The sequence below is a fragment of the Apis mellifera genome, linkage group LG2 (genome assembly GCF_003254395.2).
Source record: "Apis mellifera strain DH4 linkage group LG2, Amel_HAv3.1, whole genome shotgun sequence".
Taxonomy (NCBI): Eukaryota; Metazoa; Arthropoda; class Insecta; order Hymenoptera; family Apidae; genus Apis; species Apis mellifera.
In genome coordinates, this window is record NC_037639.1 from 15,610,898 (window position 1) to 15,628,681 (window position 17,784).

At 33.0% G+C, this 17,784-nt stretch overlaps 2 protein-coding genes and 1 long non-coding RNA gene across 5 annotated transcripts; 1 reads left to right on the forward strand and 2 right to left on the reverse strand.

Moving 5' to 3' along the window:
* Positions 1-1,170: 1,170 nt before the first annotated feature.
* LOC410808 (E3 ubiquitin-protein ligase Siah1) lies at positions 1,171-4,837 on the reverse strand. 3 transcript variants are annotated; one of them, XM_006568762.3, is made up of 6 exons: positions 4,292-4,837; positions 3,180-3,259; positions 2,717-3,067; positions 2,366-2,605; positions 2,091-2,283; positions 1,648-1,979 (listed from the first exon to the last, which is right to left on the reverse strand). In XM_006568762.3, exons 3-6 carry the CDS (start codon positions 2,943-2,945, stop codon positions 1,802-1,804), a joined length of 840 nt encoding a protein of 279 aa, XP_006568825.1. In that variant the 5' UTR covers positions 2,946-3,067; positions 3,180-3,259; positions 4,292-4,837; the 3' UTR covers positions 1,648-1,801. The 3 variants fall into 3 exon arrangements, with proteins under 3 accessions (XP_394284.2, XP_006568825.1, XP_026302265.1); XM_394284.5 differs by lacking the exon at positions 3,180-3,259 and having other exon boundaries at positions 1,171-1,979; XM_026446480.1 differs by lacking the exon at positions 4,292-4,837 and having other exon boundaries at positions 3,180-3,260.
* A 604-nt stretch (positions 4,838-5,441) lies between these two features.
* Positions 5,442-9,707, reverse strand: LOC725626 (RNA-binding protein squid). The gene is made up of 2 exons (XM_006568761.3): positions 8,113-9,707; positions 5,442-7,979 (listed from the first exon to the last, which is right to left on the reverse strand). Exons 1-2 carry the CDS (start codon positions 8,494-8,496, stop codon positions 7,473-7,475), a joined length of 891 nt encoding a protein of 296 aa, XP_006568824.1. The 5' UTR covers positions 8,497-9,707; the 3' UTR covers positions 5,442-7,472.
* Positions 9,708-11,743: 2,036 nt separating this feature from the next.
* On the forward strand, positions 11,744-16,997 carry LOC113218611. The gene is made up of 2 exons (XR_003304216.1): positions 11,744-12,942; positions 13,116-16,997. It is a non-coding gene; the product is annotated as an uncharacterized LOC113218611 (long non-coding RNA).
* Positions 16,998-17,784: the final 787 nt, after the last annotated feature.

Below are 17,784 nucleotides of genomic sequence, written 5' to 3' on the forward strand. Positions count from 1 at the left end.
ATACATTTCTATATATTTTTATATATTATATGTTTATATATATTTATATATACTTATAAATATGTATAACATGCAATTGATTCCCATATTCTTTTGAACTTTATATATATGCATGTTGACATGATAATTTACATTACCAATTCATAATTTTATCACATGTAAAATTGTTCTATTTACAATAACTTTTTATCTATATTTGGAATGTTCAAAAAATTTACATGCAATTCATGATGACATAAAAACAATTTTTTTCAATTGAGAATCTCAAATTTAATTAGGATCAAGCTTATGCAATTTCAATTTTATAAATTTTTTTCACTTGAATGCATCAATTCTTTATTCATATAATCATTATACCAAATTGACATTTTAAGTTTCTTACTTGTTATACATCTTTTTGAAATCAATGTTTAAGAATTACATTGTTACTTGTCAAATTTAATTTACGACATTCAAGACTTACATGGACGATAATTTGAAGATTATGTACAACGTGTACAACGTCATTACTTACGAAACTACTATACAATAATTTAATGGATCTATATTTTTGAAATTATAACTTCTCCTTGTATAAATTTGTCCATTTTTGTATTAGTGAAAAAGAATGAAATCGCGCAATTTTATTCTGTTATTTTGCACCTGTTTATCGTATACCAACTACTTTCGTGTTCCCATATATATTGCTGATGTATATATGTTTAGTTTAGTTTTTTTTCTCATAAAATTAAAGAAATAATGTTATCTATTATTATAATGCTCGCTTTATAATAATTTAATAATTTAATACATTATATAAGTTTTTGTAAAAAAATTTTTGTAAAAAAGAAATCATAATGTTTTTCAAATTTCTAAGCACATAGAATAATTTTTGTCAATAACATATTTACAAATGTATTATTAATTTTTGATTTGATATGACTTTCTGTATGGTCTAAAATTGTAGATTTTTAACAAAATATTTAGAATATATTGAAAATTCTATTGCAATAATGACAAAAAATCTAAAATATCAAATATAGAAAATATCTATAAACATCATATATTTTAATTTAAAAAAAAGTAAATTTATTGGAAAAAGAATTTACTTTTTAATTATAATATAAATGAAAGTCATAATAAATATGCGAGCACGCAAAATTTCTAAATGAAAATAAATAATGTCAAATATATGCTTAGTACATTGAATTTAATTACTATACGATAAAAAATTACGTATAGAGGACTTTCTCAGGTATGTACTTTAAATTTTTATCTATAATACCATACTCTGTATCATTGTAATTGATCTTTTGATGAAAACTATATATGTACTTCTTTTTTAAAATATGACGTTATTTCTGCAAAAAATGTTTACATTGGAAAGAATCAAAATTGAAAAAGAAACTATGCTCATAAAAATTTACACAGTAAGAAGTGACTAAATAAACATGATAACAGTATGCAATAGGTGTCAGGTACATTTTGGAATTGATGTTATACTCAGTATTAAAGCTTTAAAGTCAGTATAAATATATACTAAGAAAGATTGTTTATTTTTTTCATGTGTAGTGTTCATATCACATACATACAAATATCCTTTAAAGCTTCTAAAAGAGAGATTCTGTAACTGAGCGTTTGATTTCTGAGCTTTGTTAAACATTCCAAACATTTCCTAACATCCATATTGCTAATATTTATCTATGGTAACGTAAAAAAAATGCTATATGTACATAATGGGCAATCCATAATACAACAGACTGAATCAAAAGATTGCTCAATACATTTAAAACACACTTTACACTGCTTTTTCCAGCTTTCCTCATGCCATAGAAATTGTAACATTAATTCCTAGATTTCCATTATCGGCAAATAATTGCGCGATAGAGGTGTCAAATACAAGGCAGTCTGAATTTAAAATTGCAGATGAAACACCTTCATGAATAGAACGTGGCATAGCTTCCCATGTTAAACGCCTTTTATGCCCATTCAATTCTAGTCTATTGAATATAAATATTTATATTATATTATTAATTATTTTAAATAAAACTTTAAATATAATACACTTATATATTATTATATATACTTATATATTATTTATAGTAAAATACCTATAGGCAAAATTTTCTGCTTGTTTTCTTGAACCAATCAATTGAACAATTGCAAAAAATTGTTGATGTCCATCATATTTTTCTTGTTTTTCAAGTACTAGCATAAAATGATGACCAAAACAAGATTGCATCATTACCCAATCTACCGCACCAGGAAGATTAATATCCGTTGCTAAGAAAACAATGTCTTCTCCTATAATTTAAGCAAATTTAAATAATTGAATTTTCATTTAATTAAAAAAAATAGAAATATATATTTTATTTAATAAACTTACCCTGAAGAGTTGTAATGCTTTTATGACTCATAACAAGATGTGGCATTACTTGCTCAAGAGATCCTTGCCATTTACAGGAAGCACCTGGACAAGGACAACTATATGGACGGAATTCACATGCATCTTCATGATCTGCTTTTTCAGTATGCACTAATGATACAGTGCATCCACTTGTTGAATATTTGCAAGGAAACATCACATTACCTGCCACTTTTTCCATAGCCAGATTTCGAATATTACCTGCATTACAAATTTATGAATTATAATATTATGATTTTTACTTGAATATATTTAAATTTTTAATATTAACAGTTTCTTTTATTTATATAAATTTTATTATTAATTACATACCTAGTGGGCCTCTACAGGTAGGACAACAATTAAGTTTTGGTCTGCAATTACTACAAACAAGATGTCCACTCTGACATTGTAAAATGGGTGGAAGAACATAATCAAAGCAAACTGGACATTCAAATAAACTTGCTAGATCAGTTGAACTGCTTAGAGATGATACAGTAGGTGCAGAGGAGCTTGCAACACTCCTCCCTCTCTTTCCTGTACTAATACTTAACTGAGACATCTTTTTTTTATTCTATGTATCAAATAAGAACACTTTGCCTTTTAGTTGATAAGAAAAATCTATTTATTTTTAAGATGTCTATTAAATGCGATACATTTTGGAATGAACCATCCACCTCATATCTGTAAATTATTAAAAATTTCAACAATATTATATAATGTTATATATAAATTCTTTTTAATTTTAATATTTAAAAAATTTTTGAATTTAAAAAATTGAATATTACAACTATACCTTTATATAAAATGAATGTCATTTCAATATGTTGAAAATATATTTGACACACATATAATTATCTTGCATATTATATATATCTAAAGAAAGATTATATGGTGTCATTGTTATCATATTTTATCCATATAGAGTAAATAAATGTAATATTCTTGTACTATACATATATTATTCTACAAGCATGGTATATTTAATTAATTCAGTTAGTAAATTATTCATAATTATATAAGAGTAAAATGAATTTTAAAGAATATATTTTTTAGATTTTATGTTTTTATTAATTAAATAACATATTCTATATTTTTTTTTTTGATAAAAAATAATAACATGCTATATTCAAATGACATTGAAACGATGTAATAAAAATTTTTATCAATTTTCATTATTTTTTATCACTTTATCATTATTTCATTTTTAATCAATCAATTTCTACTTAACCAATACTTTAATGAAATGTATGTATACAAAAATTAGTTAGAATTATATATAGCTTATAATATTGTAATAAAAATATATGTTTTATCAAAATATTCATATTTCTTTTAATATATTTTTATATTTTATCTAAATAATATAAAAACAAGATAATTGATATATGCAATTCGATAAAAATTTTATATACATACATACTTTTAAAATCTTTTAATAAATCAATATAAGAATAAAAAAATCTAAACTTTTTATCTAATATTCATCTAATATTTCCATTAAAAAAAATTTTTAATAATTTGTATCAACAAAATAATATAAATAAGTAACGAAGATTACGTTGCATCGATCGTACGACCATTTATCGCGTGTGCGTCAATTATCATTGTCTTTTTGGCAAACCGTCACAAGAAAGTTTGACAAATATTTTTCATAGAATTAAACCAATTTTTAAACGATATCGCATTCGCGGGTTATTTAATCCAAAAAGTAACAAACAATAAAAATCTTGCAGAATAATATCGTGAAGCAAGTCACAAATCACAAGTCATGACGAAACAGCAATCAACAAATAAACAATGTGCGAGAAAGCGGATGATTCTCTCATGGAAAATTCTATATGCAACAAATAGAATAAAATATGTACATTTGAAAATAACATTAAAAAAATATATATTTAAACTTACCGAATTAACAAACATATTAGTACGTCATTCAATGCGTACACTAGTTTTCACGAGATTGAAATCGGAAAATAGTAAGTTAAAAGGATGAGAGAGGGAAAGAGAAGGCACTTGAGAATGACAACGGAAATACGAACGAGAATGAAAACGTCGAGAATAACGACGAAGGGTGACACAATAATAGACGAATGTTTTCACGAGAACAACAACAGGAGATTTCATGCGACTTGAATTCAAAAATGTTGCACGAAATGCTCCCGATACTTCTCGGTACATCGATGAGGAATAAACGCGAACGCGATGAAATCGAGTATGTAATAGGCTACATCGCGAATTCTCCTGGCCAAACAGGCAATATTAATTGTAATATGACTTTTGATAGTTTTCGCTGAGACATAGTAGCAATTTGCTCCTTTTCGAACCTCCGACACTTTAAGCTCTTTTCGTACAATAAGATGCACAGCAAGATGATGACACTGCAGCTGTCTGTCCGACTGCACGTCCGTCCGTTTACACCCATGCAACGCATGCAACTGCCATTAGCGATTATTCTTAAGCCGCATTCTTAACATGTCTTTATATTGTGAAATATATTTCGGTGAAAAATATATAGAAGAAAATATTTTATTACTTTTATATAAAAAATTTCCAATATATAGAATACGACATATAAATATTTTCATGGATTTGTATTACATAATTACATTAATTACGTAAAAGTATACAAAAATTATTCATAAATTTAATATCTATTTTTACATTATTTTCACACACTTATTTTTTTTATTAACCTTTAATAATAAATGAAATACTAAAGAATCAAATAATAAAAACGATTCTTATTCTTATGATTTCTAGGTTCGGTATCGCTACCAATTTTATTTATTTATTTCTTACATACGCAATTGCTCAAAATTAATATTAACTCTTATATTAATTTTACAATTTTTCTAATAATAAAAAAGAAGTAATTTCAAATGTTGATAACACTTAAAAGTGAATTTCATAATTTTATTAAAATTCATTGTGTATCAACATAAAAAAGGATTATTATATCAAACTATCATTTCTAAGATAATTGTATATTTTTACAAGAGAATACATTTCTATTCATTTATTTAAGCTTTCATTGTGAAAGAAGAATATCACAAAATACTTTTCAAGTAATGAATATTTTATTTTTTGTTATAATTAAAATATACACTGTGTCATGGGTGAAACAGGCGAATAGTAATCAATAGTAACAAAATATTTGTGTTATTTCCTTTAATTTCACAATCTGATCTCTTTTTTTAATATATATATATTTTTTCATCCACACGCAGCAAATATGGTATACACAGTATACAGATTTATTTTCAAAAGTATAATTAGTTTGGCTTAAAATATTTTTTTCAAAAAACGATTTATTTATCATGTACATGCATATTATGAAATTTATTTAAGCCAAACTGTCAATACTTTTGTGACATCTGAGAAAAACTTGAATGTTTAAAGCCTTATCAGCCTTGTGTGTATAATATAATTTCGATGTACCTAAATGTAGTTCCCACAATGCCATATCTACATTTTCTATAATTATTTTGTCACCCCTTTAAACTTTTTTTAGTCCAGAAAATCACAAGATGTATTGGCTGTCAAATTCTCTAGTATTTGTATCATTTTAAATGATACTCTACATATGAACAGTCTTCTTGCGATATGAAGAGCAGTCTTTGTACACCAGACAGGAACAACTGTTTGATGCAAATGCAAAAAATGTCATAGTAGCCTAAATTATACAAAAGTTATATTTTTATTAGTTTCGATGCCTTAAACATTCTGTTGATTCAGTGTTTGCAAAATTTTTGTAATAAGCCACAATCATTTTTGTCATTTTTATATTTTATATTTAAGGTCTATGTGACATAGGAGTACACGAGTGTAGCAACTTTTGAAAATCATTGATTATATTAATCATATTTTTTAAGCTTTATTTCTCATAGAAATTAAAATATCATTCAAATACCAAAAAGGAAAAAAAAAAAAAAGGAAAAGAAAAAGAATAAAAAATAAAAACAGAAAAAATAGTATATGATTTATCATAAAGTTTAGTGCAAATTACAGTATATTTATTGCTCTTCTTACGTGATTTCAAATATTATTTTAGAATATTTTGTAACCATCTTCTACCACTCGCGCACTCTTCGCGTATCTACCCAGGACGTTCATATTTTAATTATATTCATTTTGAATTATTTTTATCTTTCTCTTAATTCCTACTTTATTATATACTAATTCGCACACGTGTACAACATTATGTATGTGTACACGTATATACACGTATAACATACGAAGATGCGTATGTTTCTTACGATACCTTACGATTCGTATAAGTTACAGGACTTATTTTAGTGTACAAACAATCATAGATGATACTAGATAATACGTATAGGTTACAAATTTATGAGGAAGAAGTACGTTTAATTAGGAGTACGAACCATTGGTCCATGAATGGTACTTTGTTTTATCTATCAATTATCCCTAACTGACACATGCTTCCTGAACTGAAACTGTTTATCAACTTAAAATTCTATTGTAAACAACATTGTGTTTCTAATAATAAGATTAACACCAAGCATATAATAAACAATACTTTAGTAATGCAACTTAAGATGCTAAAGAATAATTAGAGTATTAAATTATAAGATATACATGTTAGTATTATGAATCATGAATAACAAGAAAATAGGAGTAAATCAATTGTTTAAATTTTTAACTTGTATATGGTTCCTATGTGTGAAAAATAACTTTCTATATAAAGTATTCGGTTTTAATAAAAATACTTGAAGTTTTATTTTAATAAATTCACCAATAATTTTTGTGTAATAAATGATAAAATGTGCATAGATAGAAAAAAGACATGATCCTTTTGATTCTTTAAATTACACCAATTGTAAATCAATGAAAATTCCCCCTTTTTTTTTTTAGTAAATGTACATAGAGTTATCTAGTATTTTACAGACCCAACATACAAAGATCAGGGAGTTTGGGGCTTTCATAAGAGTCTTTTAGTGGCTCTATAAGCTCTTTTATCCCAAATTTCCCTATCTCAGTCTTAGCCTGCATTCAAAGATGTTCTACTCCTTACTATATTCTTGCTTTATCACCAAATTTTGAGTATATAGGATTCATAAATCCATTTTTAATACGGCTGATGTCTTTGAAATTGACGTGGTCCCTGACCATTTCCTCGTGGCTTACCTTGAACCCCATATCCCATGTTGTCATATCCATCATAACCAGCATAATCATAATTTGCGTACATATCATCATATCCCCCTTGATAACCATTACAATATTCAGGAATGTAACCATAGCCTCCGCCATAACCGTAGCCATAGCCTGGACTCCAAAATCCTTGATTCCTTGGGTCTGGATTTACTTTTACTTTTTTGACATCCACTTCTTTTCCATTTATCGTTTGTTTAGGTGTTTTTAATAATTTGTAGACAACTTCTTTCGAGTCAAATGTTATGAAACAAAATCCTTTTCTCTGATTTTTTACCTTATCAAATGGTGCTTGCAATTCAACAATTGTACCATATTGTCCAAAATATGTTTTAATATCTTCATCGGTAATTTCAGGAGTAAGGCCTCCCACAAAAATTTTACCATGTTGTGGCTTTTTACTCACCCGCTTGGGATCCACCTATATCAAAACAAAACATATTTTAAGTATTTTCATTTTGAGAAAATAAAATGTAAAAAAAAAAAAGAAAAAAAAACGGAGAAATAATTTTTAATTTTATATATTAAGTTTTAATTTCAAAAATATAACCAACCTTTCTTTTATTGATGTAATGCTCGCCTGAAGCCAGAAGTTTGTCGATCGTTTTGGGATTAGTAAATACCATAAACGCAAAACCTCGTGAAATACCGGTATAAGGATCAATTTTAACAGAGATACTTTCAATCTCACCAAATTTACTAAAATGATCTCGTAATTCTTTGTCCGTAGTATTACGCGATAGGCCACCAACAAAAAGTTTGCGTTCGTCATCTTTGCCTGGAATTCCGGCAGTAGCTTGTTGTTGTTGTGGTTGTTGCTGTTGTGACTGTGATTGTTGTTGTTGTTGGGATTGCTGTTGAGACTGCTGTTGTTGAGTTTGTGTCTGGCCGGTACTCTCGGTCTGAGCTTGATTCTGGTAACAGTCAACTGCCGCCATCGTGTATCGTTTAGAGCTTACCGCGTTAAAATCACGTCAGAAAATATAAAGTGGGCTGGTCGAACTGATGAGATCAGTAAATGCAACGGTGTACTGCGCACCAGAATAATTTCGGAGCAGTTGGCACGCGTCACAGTCGGTTCTTATGGTGAACCGGTGCCGGCTTACGACCGAAAGAAAGAGAGTCAGCAACAGTTTCCGATTCCCTCTAAGCCTGTATTAACATGACGCTATTCGTTCTTTCTAGTGAGACGCAATTCATCTCTCCAATCACAATGGTAGATCCAAGAGACATTGCCGGAAATTCCAGTTTATTTCCGGTGATCGTTTCATTACTAACTTTAATCAGTTTTCCAAGAAAGTGGAAAATTGACATGTCGATATAATTATTTGTTCTTTAAATTTATAACTTATTTTTATAATGCTTTTAAGTTCACGTAATGGATGGTTATCGAAAGTCCTTGAACATTGCTGAATCCGAACAATGCACGAACACCTTTGTTCCTAACTATGAGATCAGGGCTTTCATTCGTTGAAAAATGCATATTTTTAATTCATATTATGACAATCATATCATAACATTTTTCATAGATTAATAACTTTTTCCTTTGCTTTTTCATATAAATATTGACTCAGGTTAGGTTAACGTTTAGGTTGTCAAATTGATTTTTGTTAATGATGTTTAAATTTGCAGGATATCATTGTTATTCTATATCTACAAATTATTGGAATATATATGTATAATTAATTTACACAATCACGTTATTTTAATATATTCTTGAAGTTGTAAAACTGAAATCACTGTAATTATAATGCACACATTTCGATCAAATTCGATATATAATTTATCTACTCTTTACTTTAAGTATAAGTATAAAAGCAACGAAACGATTTATGCAATTCAATCGGTAAGTATAGGAATGTTTATAAAATAAAACATAAAAATTATCAAATATAAGCAATGTATTAATTATTTGAATTGATATCGATTATATAATCGAAAATATTTAATAGAAAATAATAAAAGATAATCTTTATTTATTTTTAATTTTTATTCTAAAATTTAGGAACACGTGGTGTTCTTACTTGTTTGTGCACCGTTTAAAGTCGCTGCTTTCTTAATACATATGTAAATATAGTCAGACAGAGAAGGTTGTATAAATAAAACACAGGCCCTCGGCAATCCCGGCTTATCTTTTCTTCAGTCGAACAGTTTAAGAATAGAATAAGGTTCTACGGGATAGACTGACTTGTTGTTAATTATAGAGCACTCTTATACCTTTGCAAAAAAGATATAAAAATTATGATATAAAAACTATAATGCGGAACAATATATATAAACATCGAAATTGAAAAATAAAAATTTTTATTAATATTTTCATTAATATGTATATTGAAAAAAGTTTTCTCTTCTTGCACTGTTTTATCGCGATAGCCACGAAAATAAATGCTAATAAACTCACTTGATGGCGCCACTAGATTTAATAGCACAAGAAGCGGCTATATAAAATCGTAGTTCTTTTACAGTTCTTTTGCGACTCGATTTGTACATTTTAAATTGAAATATCATACGTGGAAGTTATTTAATTAAAAATAAAAAATAAAGAATTAACAAATGTGATGTTAATATATCAGAAGATAAGTTTGTAAATCTTTTTGACAAATATCTTTTATAAAATTATTCGAGTAAGATTTTATTCTTGTTAATTATATAACAATGTCAATCACATCTATCCTTGACAGTATTATTTTTATTACAATGATTATATTTTTCTTTCTACGTTCTTCGTCTTTTCTAGGATACGTTAACGCATTGTCATATGTTGTTGAAATAAGTCACAATCTTATCCGTAATTAATTATATAAATAGATACGAGCATCGCGCAATACAAAATATACAATTTATATTTGATGCATATATCCATATGCAAAGAAAAATAAATACATATGTATGTATGTAAATTAGATTCAAGTAAAGGAATATTTTTATTTCGTGAATGATATAATAACTTATTTAATACTTACATATGTTCGTAAATGATCATATTTATACATATATATATATATATATATGTTTTATGTTTTTTCATATTCTCTTTAATGTTATAATTTTTAATAAGAAAAATGATATCGAAAAATAATTTTCAAAATTCTCTCTTCAAGCGAATATCATTTATAATTTGCAAGAGGTTAGGTCAATTTTTTTCGACAGAATAATTTCTAATTTTCACATACATATATATATCGATGTTTGATTGTTTCTCAATAAGTACGTTTCTCTTTAATTTTTCATTTTCTCTATTGGATGGATCTCGCTCGATCCTGGTAACCGAAACGCCATCGATACCACGACGAAATAACGTGGAGTACAGCATTAGGTGTCGTGCTCGTAGCTTTTATGGAAGGGGTAGGGTGTGAAAGAGCGAGAGAGAAAGGAAACGGGGCGTCGCGACGCCAGGCGTCTCTAGTGTCGAACCGGCAGCATATCGCTGAGACGAACGTGTCGTGTGCCGTCGCTATCGCCACCGTGGTCGTTGTCATTATCGTAACCGTATTCCTTCAAGTAAATTTTGAGAATTCAACACGCGAATCTTGGTCAGTTTCTCTTTATCGGTTAAAGAGTGCAAACTTTGATGAAATTCTCTTTAAGATATTCGCGTTGAGTTTAATTCGATCGAAATAACGCCCGAGCTCCCGGTCGTGGAACACAATCGTGGTGAGAAGGAAGTATACGCGTAACAGGGGCTACGGCTACGCGTAACAGCGAACTGGAACGGTGGAGTTTGACAAAAGTTTGTGTTACGGCCATGCTTGAAACGGCAAAACCTTCGCGAGTGTGAGCAAGAGGGAAAGAGGAAAGACAAATTAAGAAAAGTATAAATAAAGAAGAAAGAAGAAAGGATAGGAAAAGGGAAAGAAAGAGTGAAAGGGTGTATGTGAGTGTGTGCTAAGAGAAAGAGAGAGGGGAGGGCGAAAGAGAAAGAAAGAGTGCGAGAGAGAGAAGGAGGAAGAGAGAGAGAGAGAGAGGGAGAGAGAGGGAGAGAGAAAGAGAGAAAGGAAAAAGAAAAGGGAATAAAGAGAAACCCGGAAGAGAGAAAAGTGATCCGAAATATCATTGACGGGACAAGACGAAGCAATCAGAATCGTCGATCCGTTTAAAAGAGAAATCGTCGAGAAGATTCGCGAGGGTGCGAGCTGACGATAACCGTAGTATGAGAGAAGAGCGGCACGCAGCGAGAAGGTAAGGTACTCGATTGATTCGCCGTCGATGTAGACGACGCCTTTTTTACATCTATTATTTCTAAATCATCGTGCACCCGTGATTATACGTGAATAAGAATAAAGAATAGTGGAATCGGGGAATACGTATCGTAGTGATTTTCCTCCAACTATTCGATCGATTGTACGATCGTAAAAATTGTTCATAAAAACACGGAAGATTTATCCGATCGGTGTGTGGCTCGTCTCGTGAACACGTTCCACGAGAAGGGTTAAAGAAAGCTCGCTGGGATGGCGTAGATGGGAGAAGGGGGAATAAAGCAAGAGGCGGTGGAAGCAACGGATAGAGGTGGAGGTGAAGGCGGACAAGGTGGTGAAGAGAGAGCGAGCGTGAGAGGAAGATAGCGATAGAGCGATAGAGTGAGAGGGAGGGAAAGAGAGATGAGCGAACGAACGAGCGCGTAACTAGGTGCATCATGAATAATACGCGCAGCTCGTGAACAAGTGCACGCTCGTACGATTTGTGCGTTCGTGGATGCGTGAGGGTGTAGAACCGTGTACGTACGGGTTTATTATACACATACGTACATGCATATATTCGCGTACATATAAATATAATCGAACGCACCCAGATATCTATTTATAAGTTTAAACACAGGGCGAGAAGAAGGAGTGGTGGGAATCTGTAGCGGATGCTCGGTCACTGGTAGCCTGTACCGTGTGCCGCGCGCCTTCTCCTAGTGATCTTCTATCGCAAGTGTAATAATCCCACGGTGATGCTTGTTATTCGTGCGTGGACGTTATTCGTACCGCGTTAACCGGATCGAATTCGATTCGAGAAAAATTTTATTTTCCGCGCTTCGATGGAAACGACGATTAAGAGCAAAGGAATTGGATCGAGTTTTACCGCGTGAAAAATCAAACGTGAATCTTTGAAAGTGTGAATCTTTCTTCGTCGAATGGTGTGGAATCCTCTGAGAGTGAGAAACGTCCGTAAGAAAGGAGAAAAGGAATAAATAAGCGGAGGGGAGGGGGAAGGGAGGAGAAGGAGAGAAGTATAGAGAGTAAGAAGTAGCGGACGGCGAAGGAAAGGGACTCGAGTGGAACAAGTGTTGGCATTGAGGAATCGTGGTTGCCGCGAGTGCGTCAACGCGGATATGACGAGAGGATACGCCCGATTCTCGTGATACGCGACGTAATCGTTACCGATCTCTCGCAAGATATGCGGTAAGTCGTCAAATTTTCCGACTGATAATACAAATTTTTCGTTCGCGAGATTTTTTTAATTTAAACTTTTTTTTTTCCCCTTCCCTCCTCTCTCTCCTCGATCTTCCTCCTCACGGTCGATCAATCTTCCTTAACGTTGAAACGCTACTATTACATTATATATCGTCCTATAGTTTTCCATCCAAATTTTTCTCTTCGCGTTTAAATTCACGTTCAGATTCTGGACGCACGTGCACACCGAAGAATTATAGCATGTATACATATATCGTTTCAAACTTACCGCCTTCTTCGTGCCAACAAAACGGACATATTGGTTATAGAGCGTGTATAGTGTAATCGCGATTCGATCGAGATTTTTCAATTCGTTCGACGTTCATAAACAATTTACATTACACAAACGCTCGACGTTTACGACCGACAGTTTGACAGATCTGTATATAAGAGTTTGTCTTCTTCTACTTTTTCTCGTGATTATATTTTTCGTGCGTTTTTTTTTTTCCATCAATTTTTGATTTTCGAAAACAGTTCGTGTCGACGAGTTGTGTACGCCGGCCACGAATTGATTAATAGAAAATCGATAGGAAAAATTTGTAAAAAAGTCTCGGTATATGTCTGTCGTTAATTAGAAAAGGGCAGTGATGCTCCAATTCTCGTAAAAGCTTCTCGATCGTTAATTTGAGTTAAAAAGGACAATACCTAAATGCCATTAAAAGGGCATCGTCGTGTTCTTCCTTTCAGAATCACCACCCCGAGTATCGTCGTTAACGATCCTTCTCCTTCGTGAAACGATGACCTTTCTAGGGAAATTTGTTTCCCTAGAAAAATTTCAAAATTGGCATCGATACGATCTTAATCCGAAAAAAAAAAGGAAACGGATGTTCCGTGGACATTTTTTAACTTTCATATTCGAACACGTGTCGTAAAAATTTCCATCGTATTCCTTATTATTCCGCTCGTAATACACGACGCAATATCGATTTGCTTCATTTTTACTCTATTCTCCCGTTTTACTTCGATCGTTCGAGAAGTTGGCGTACCACGAGTCTCGATGGATAAGGAAGTTTCCCGAAGAAGAAACTCGAGTCAAGTTTGGATGTCAATCCGATCACCACGGTTCAAAATCGGGAACTAATCCGAAGGAAATTCGGGTCGATGTGTAACCGGGTTCTACGTTGGATTCCCATTCGACATTCCAAGGCATTCCGCCAGGAACGTTGCCTTCCTTTCCCAAGCGTAGATTAGTTGAACAGACGTCATCGCGTCTTGAATTCCGTTCCCTGCTCGTCACTCGCGATCTTTTCGTACGAACCGAAAAGCATTTCTTTTTACGCCTCTCTCTCTCTCTCTCTCACTCTCACTCCGCGCGAGAAATTTTCGCAGAGAACAAAATGTACGTCCGCGGTGGATATTTAATTATCGCACACCACGCCTCGATGATTATAAAAAGGCGTATAATACGTAAAAAAAGGATGGCACGTATTCGAGGAAACTATTATCCACGAAATTATTATTGCTTTGTGCCGTGGCTTCCCTCGTTAACGATCGTGCGACAGTCTCGACCATTAGCCATTACAACTTATTGACATCGTAAAACATCGATAAAACGATCGTTTCGCTTTACTTGTTACCAAACGACATTGTTACGAATGCCTCGTGACGCATGAGAACGTAACGAGAAGTTGCGTGACAATTTTATCTGGAAAAAAAAGGAAAAAAGGATACACAGTTTCTCCTAGGGTTGATAATAATTCGTGATCGAACAGATAACAGATAACGAATTATCAATATTATCCACGAATACGTATTGGCGCATAATTTCAAAATGATTTTAACGAAAGTTTTTCACGAACGAACAGAGTTAACGCGTGTATATATAGGTAGACGTGTAATAATTACCGATCCGACTAAATACGACCGTCGATAAAGCAGATCGATGAAGGATAAAACAGAGAAGATTCTTGAAAGGTTAATTCCATTATTATTATTATTATTATTATTATTAAAAAACTAACGAGAAGAGAAGAGAAGATGATACAGGAACAGGAAACGATTCGATCGACGAAAAAAAAAAAAAAAACAAACAAAAGCTGGATTCGGGCGTGTTCGCTCGATATTCAGGCTAATGATATTCGGTATCGTCTGAACTGAAGTCACGCGAGCAAAACACACGGTCGAAGGACAAAGAGATCGACTTTGATTCTCCTCCTCGAAAAGGACGACTAACTTGCTGCCGCCATCCTACCTTGTCATTTCCCTAATGAAAGTTGCCACCCAGGCCAATCGCCTAAGAAACTTCATTAACGTGCCACCAGATATCACGACCATCTTCGTTTCCGTTTCACCCGGCCGCGTTATTATTTCCATCTATCTATCCTCTACGGTTTCCAGTTCTCGCTTTCGTTATTATTCGGTCGACGAAGCGAATATCACGTCACGTAAACGTAACGATAAATTGTGCTTGGAATCGAAATAAGAGACAGGGAAAAATCATCGATTATCCGCGATCCCTTTTGTCGTGGGCGACAGTGTCCGTTGGAAGAGGTTTGAACGATAACGTTCGGTACAGGATTAACACGATGACGTTCGAGATCCGCAATTCGATCGAGTTTCCGTTTCAAAACGCTTCCGTCGACGGATCGCTTTAGCGACAAGGAAATTATCGTTTCCTTTCTCCGTCCAAAGTGCTCCGAGTAGTGTTTCGCTTCAACGATATCGATTCCCTTTAATCGAATAGAATTCTTTCTCGATCCGAAACCGCTTCTGCGACATCTTTCTCCCCCTCCCAAATTTTATTTTCCTTCGTTCGAATTATCGTATCTCGAATGAAAAATTTTATTATTATATCCGAATAATAACATGCATAATTATGCATAATTATATAAAATAGTCTATACATTATGTATATATATATATAGATTATTGCAGAGATTATTATTAATATAGAAGCGATGAAAAATGTTGTGGAATCGGTTGGGAATTGGAAAAAGTGTAATCGAGATAGATGACGCTGTTATGGTGGATTTATCGTGTATACGAACTACTGGGTTGCTTGCTATCGAGCGCACGTTTGTCCGAGCCGACAAGGGCATCATCCACTCGGGGCGCGGAATGGAAAAGGGAGAGGGCGAGTCATCGATGTGTCACAAGTGTCTCTTTCGTGGAAGAAGCGTCAATTCTGCAGATTCGATGTTGGGATATCATCCCAAATGCACTCGACTCGGTGACCTAGAGTATCAACTATTTTTAAAGCTTTTTTTTTTTCTTTCTTTCTTTCTCTCTCTCATCCGTTTCGCGCATCCGTTTCGTTCCTAAGCTTTGGCGACAAAAACACGCCAAACGGGGATAACAAGCGAGCGAGACGCGTTTAACGAATCGCGGGCTTATGCTCTTTTCAAACGGAAAGAGATGAGACGATAGAGTTCGATGAGCTTCACGTGTAAGAGTAAAAATATCTCGAGTACGAGTTTCGAGAAGAAACGGATCACGTTATAGCTACAACTGATATTCGATTTTGAATACTTTACTCGATTGTATTGTCGCGTACTTTCGTAATTTACAGTTTTAAGCGAGTTTCCGAATCGAGCAATATGCTTTTACGCATATATAGCGATTCGAACGATAAACAGAGTTGAGCATTGAACGAGTAAACTAGTTGAAAATTTCGAATAAAGTTGATGTAAATAATCACTTGTTAAAATGTTGGAATATTTATTCGTATATAAAGCTATAAATCTCGATCATTACGATTATTATTATATTTCGAACGATCGAAATTATCGAAGTAAAATTTTCCTCGTAAACTTCAACTATTAAATTTTGCTCATCACTATGCCACCAAGTTTTGGACAAAATTTGATCGAGCTTGTTTCGTTATACACGTGTTGCGTCGCATCAATGGCCGTCCATTTTTTTTGCACTACTTACGAAATAGATTCGATATATCGATTTATTTTAAATCGATCGATAGCGATTTTTTCGATCGTTCTTCGCTCTCGATTGGTCGACTCTGTTTATCGAGCGTACGCGTATTACGAATAGGGAAGGATAAAAAAAAAGAGAAAGGACGACAGAAACAGAATGGAGGTTTATTTCACGAGCGATCGGTTTTCTTTTACTAAGCACACACACACACACACACACACACACACACACACACACACACACACACACACACACACACACACACGCACGCACGCACGCACGCACGCACGCACGCACGCACGCACGCACGCACACACACACACACACACACACACACACACACACACACACACACACACACACACACACACACACACACACACACAGAGAGAGAGAGAGAGAGAGAGAGAGAGAGAGAGAGAGAGAGAGAGAGAGAGAGAGAGAGAGAGAGAGAGAGAGAGAGAGAGAGAGAGAGAGAGAGAGAGAGAGAGAGAGAGAGAGAGAGAGAGAGAGAGAGAGGATGGCGATGCTGAAATATTGATATCAGCCTGGAAAACTGGGTTCGAGTTAACGGACAATAGAATTATATACGTGGGACGCATTGTGCCGGAAACGATGCTCCTCCATCTTTTCCCTCCTCCATATTTTATAAATTCTCTCTTCCCAGTATGTTTTCCTAATTTTTTTTCCCACCCGATATTTCTCCACCAATCTTTTCGAGTTGACATGTTGTTTTCTACGATGCATAGTATTTTTTCACCCCCCTCCCCTTTCTGCCAAAATTCGTTTCAATGAATTACGTAAACATTCGAACAGCGAATCCCAACGATCGTTCATACGAAACGTGTCAACGTAATTCGATACCTGACACTTTGGAAAACGTATAGCGACACCGCCATGACAGATTACAGCGCCACCTGC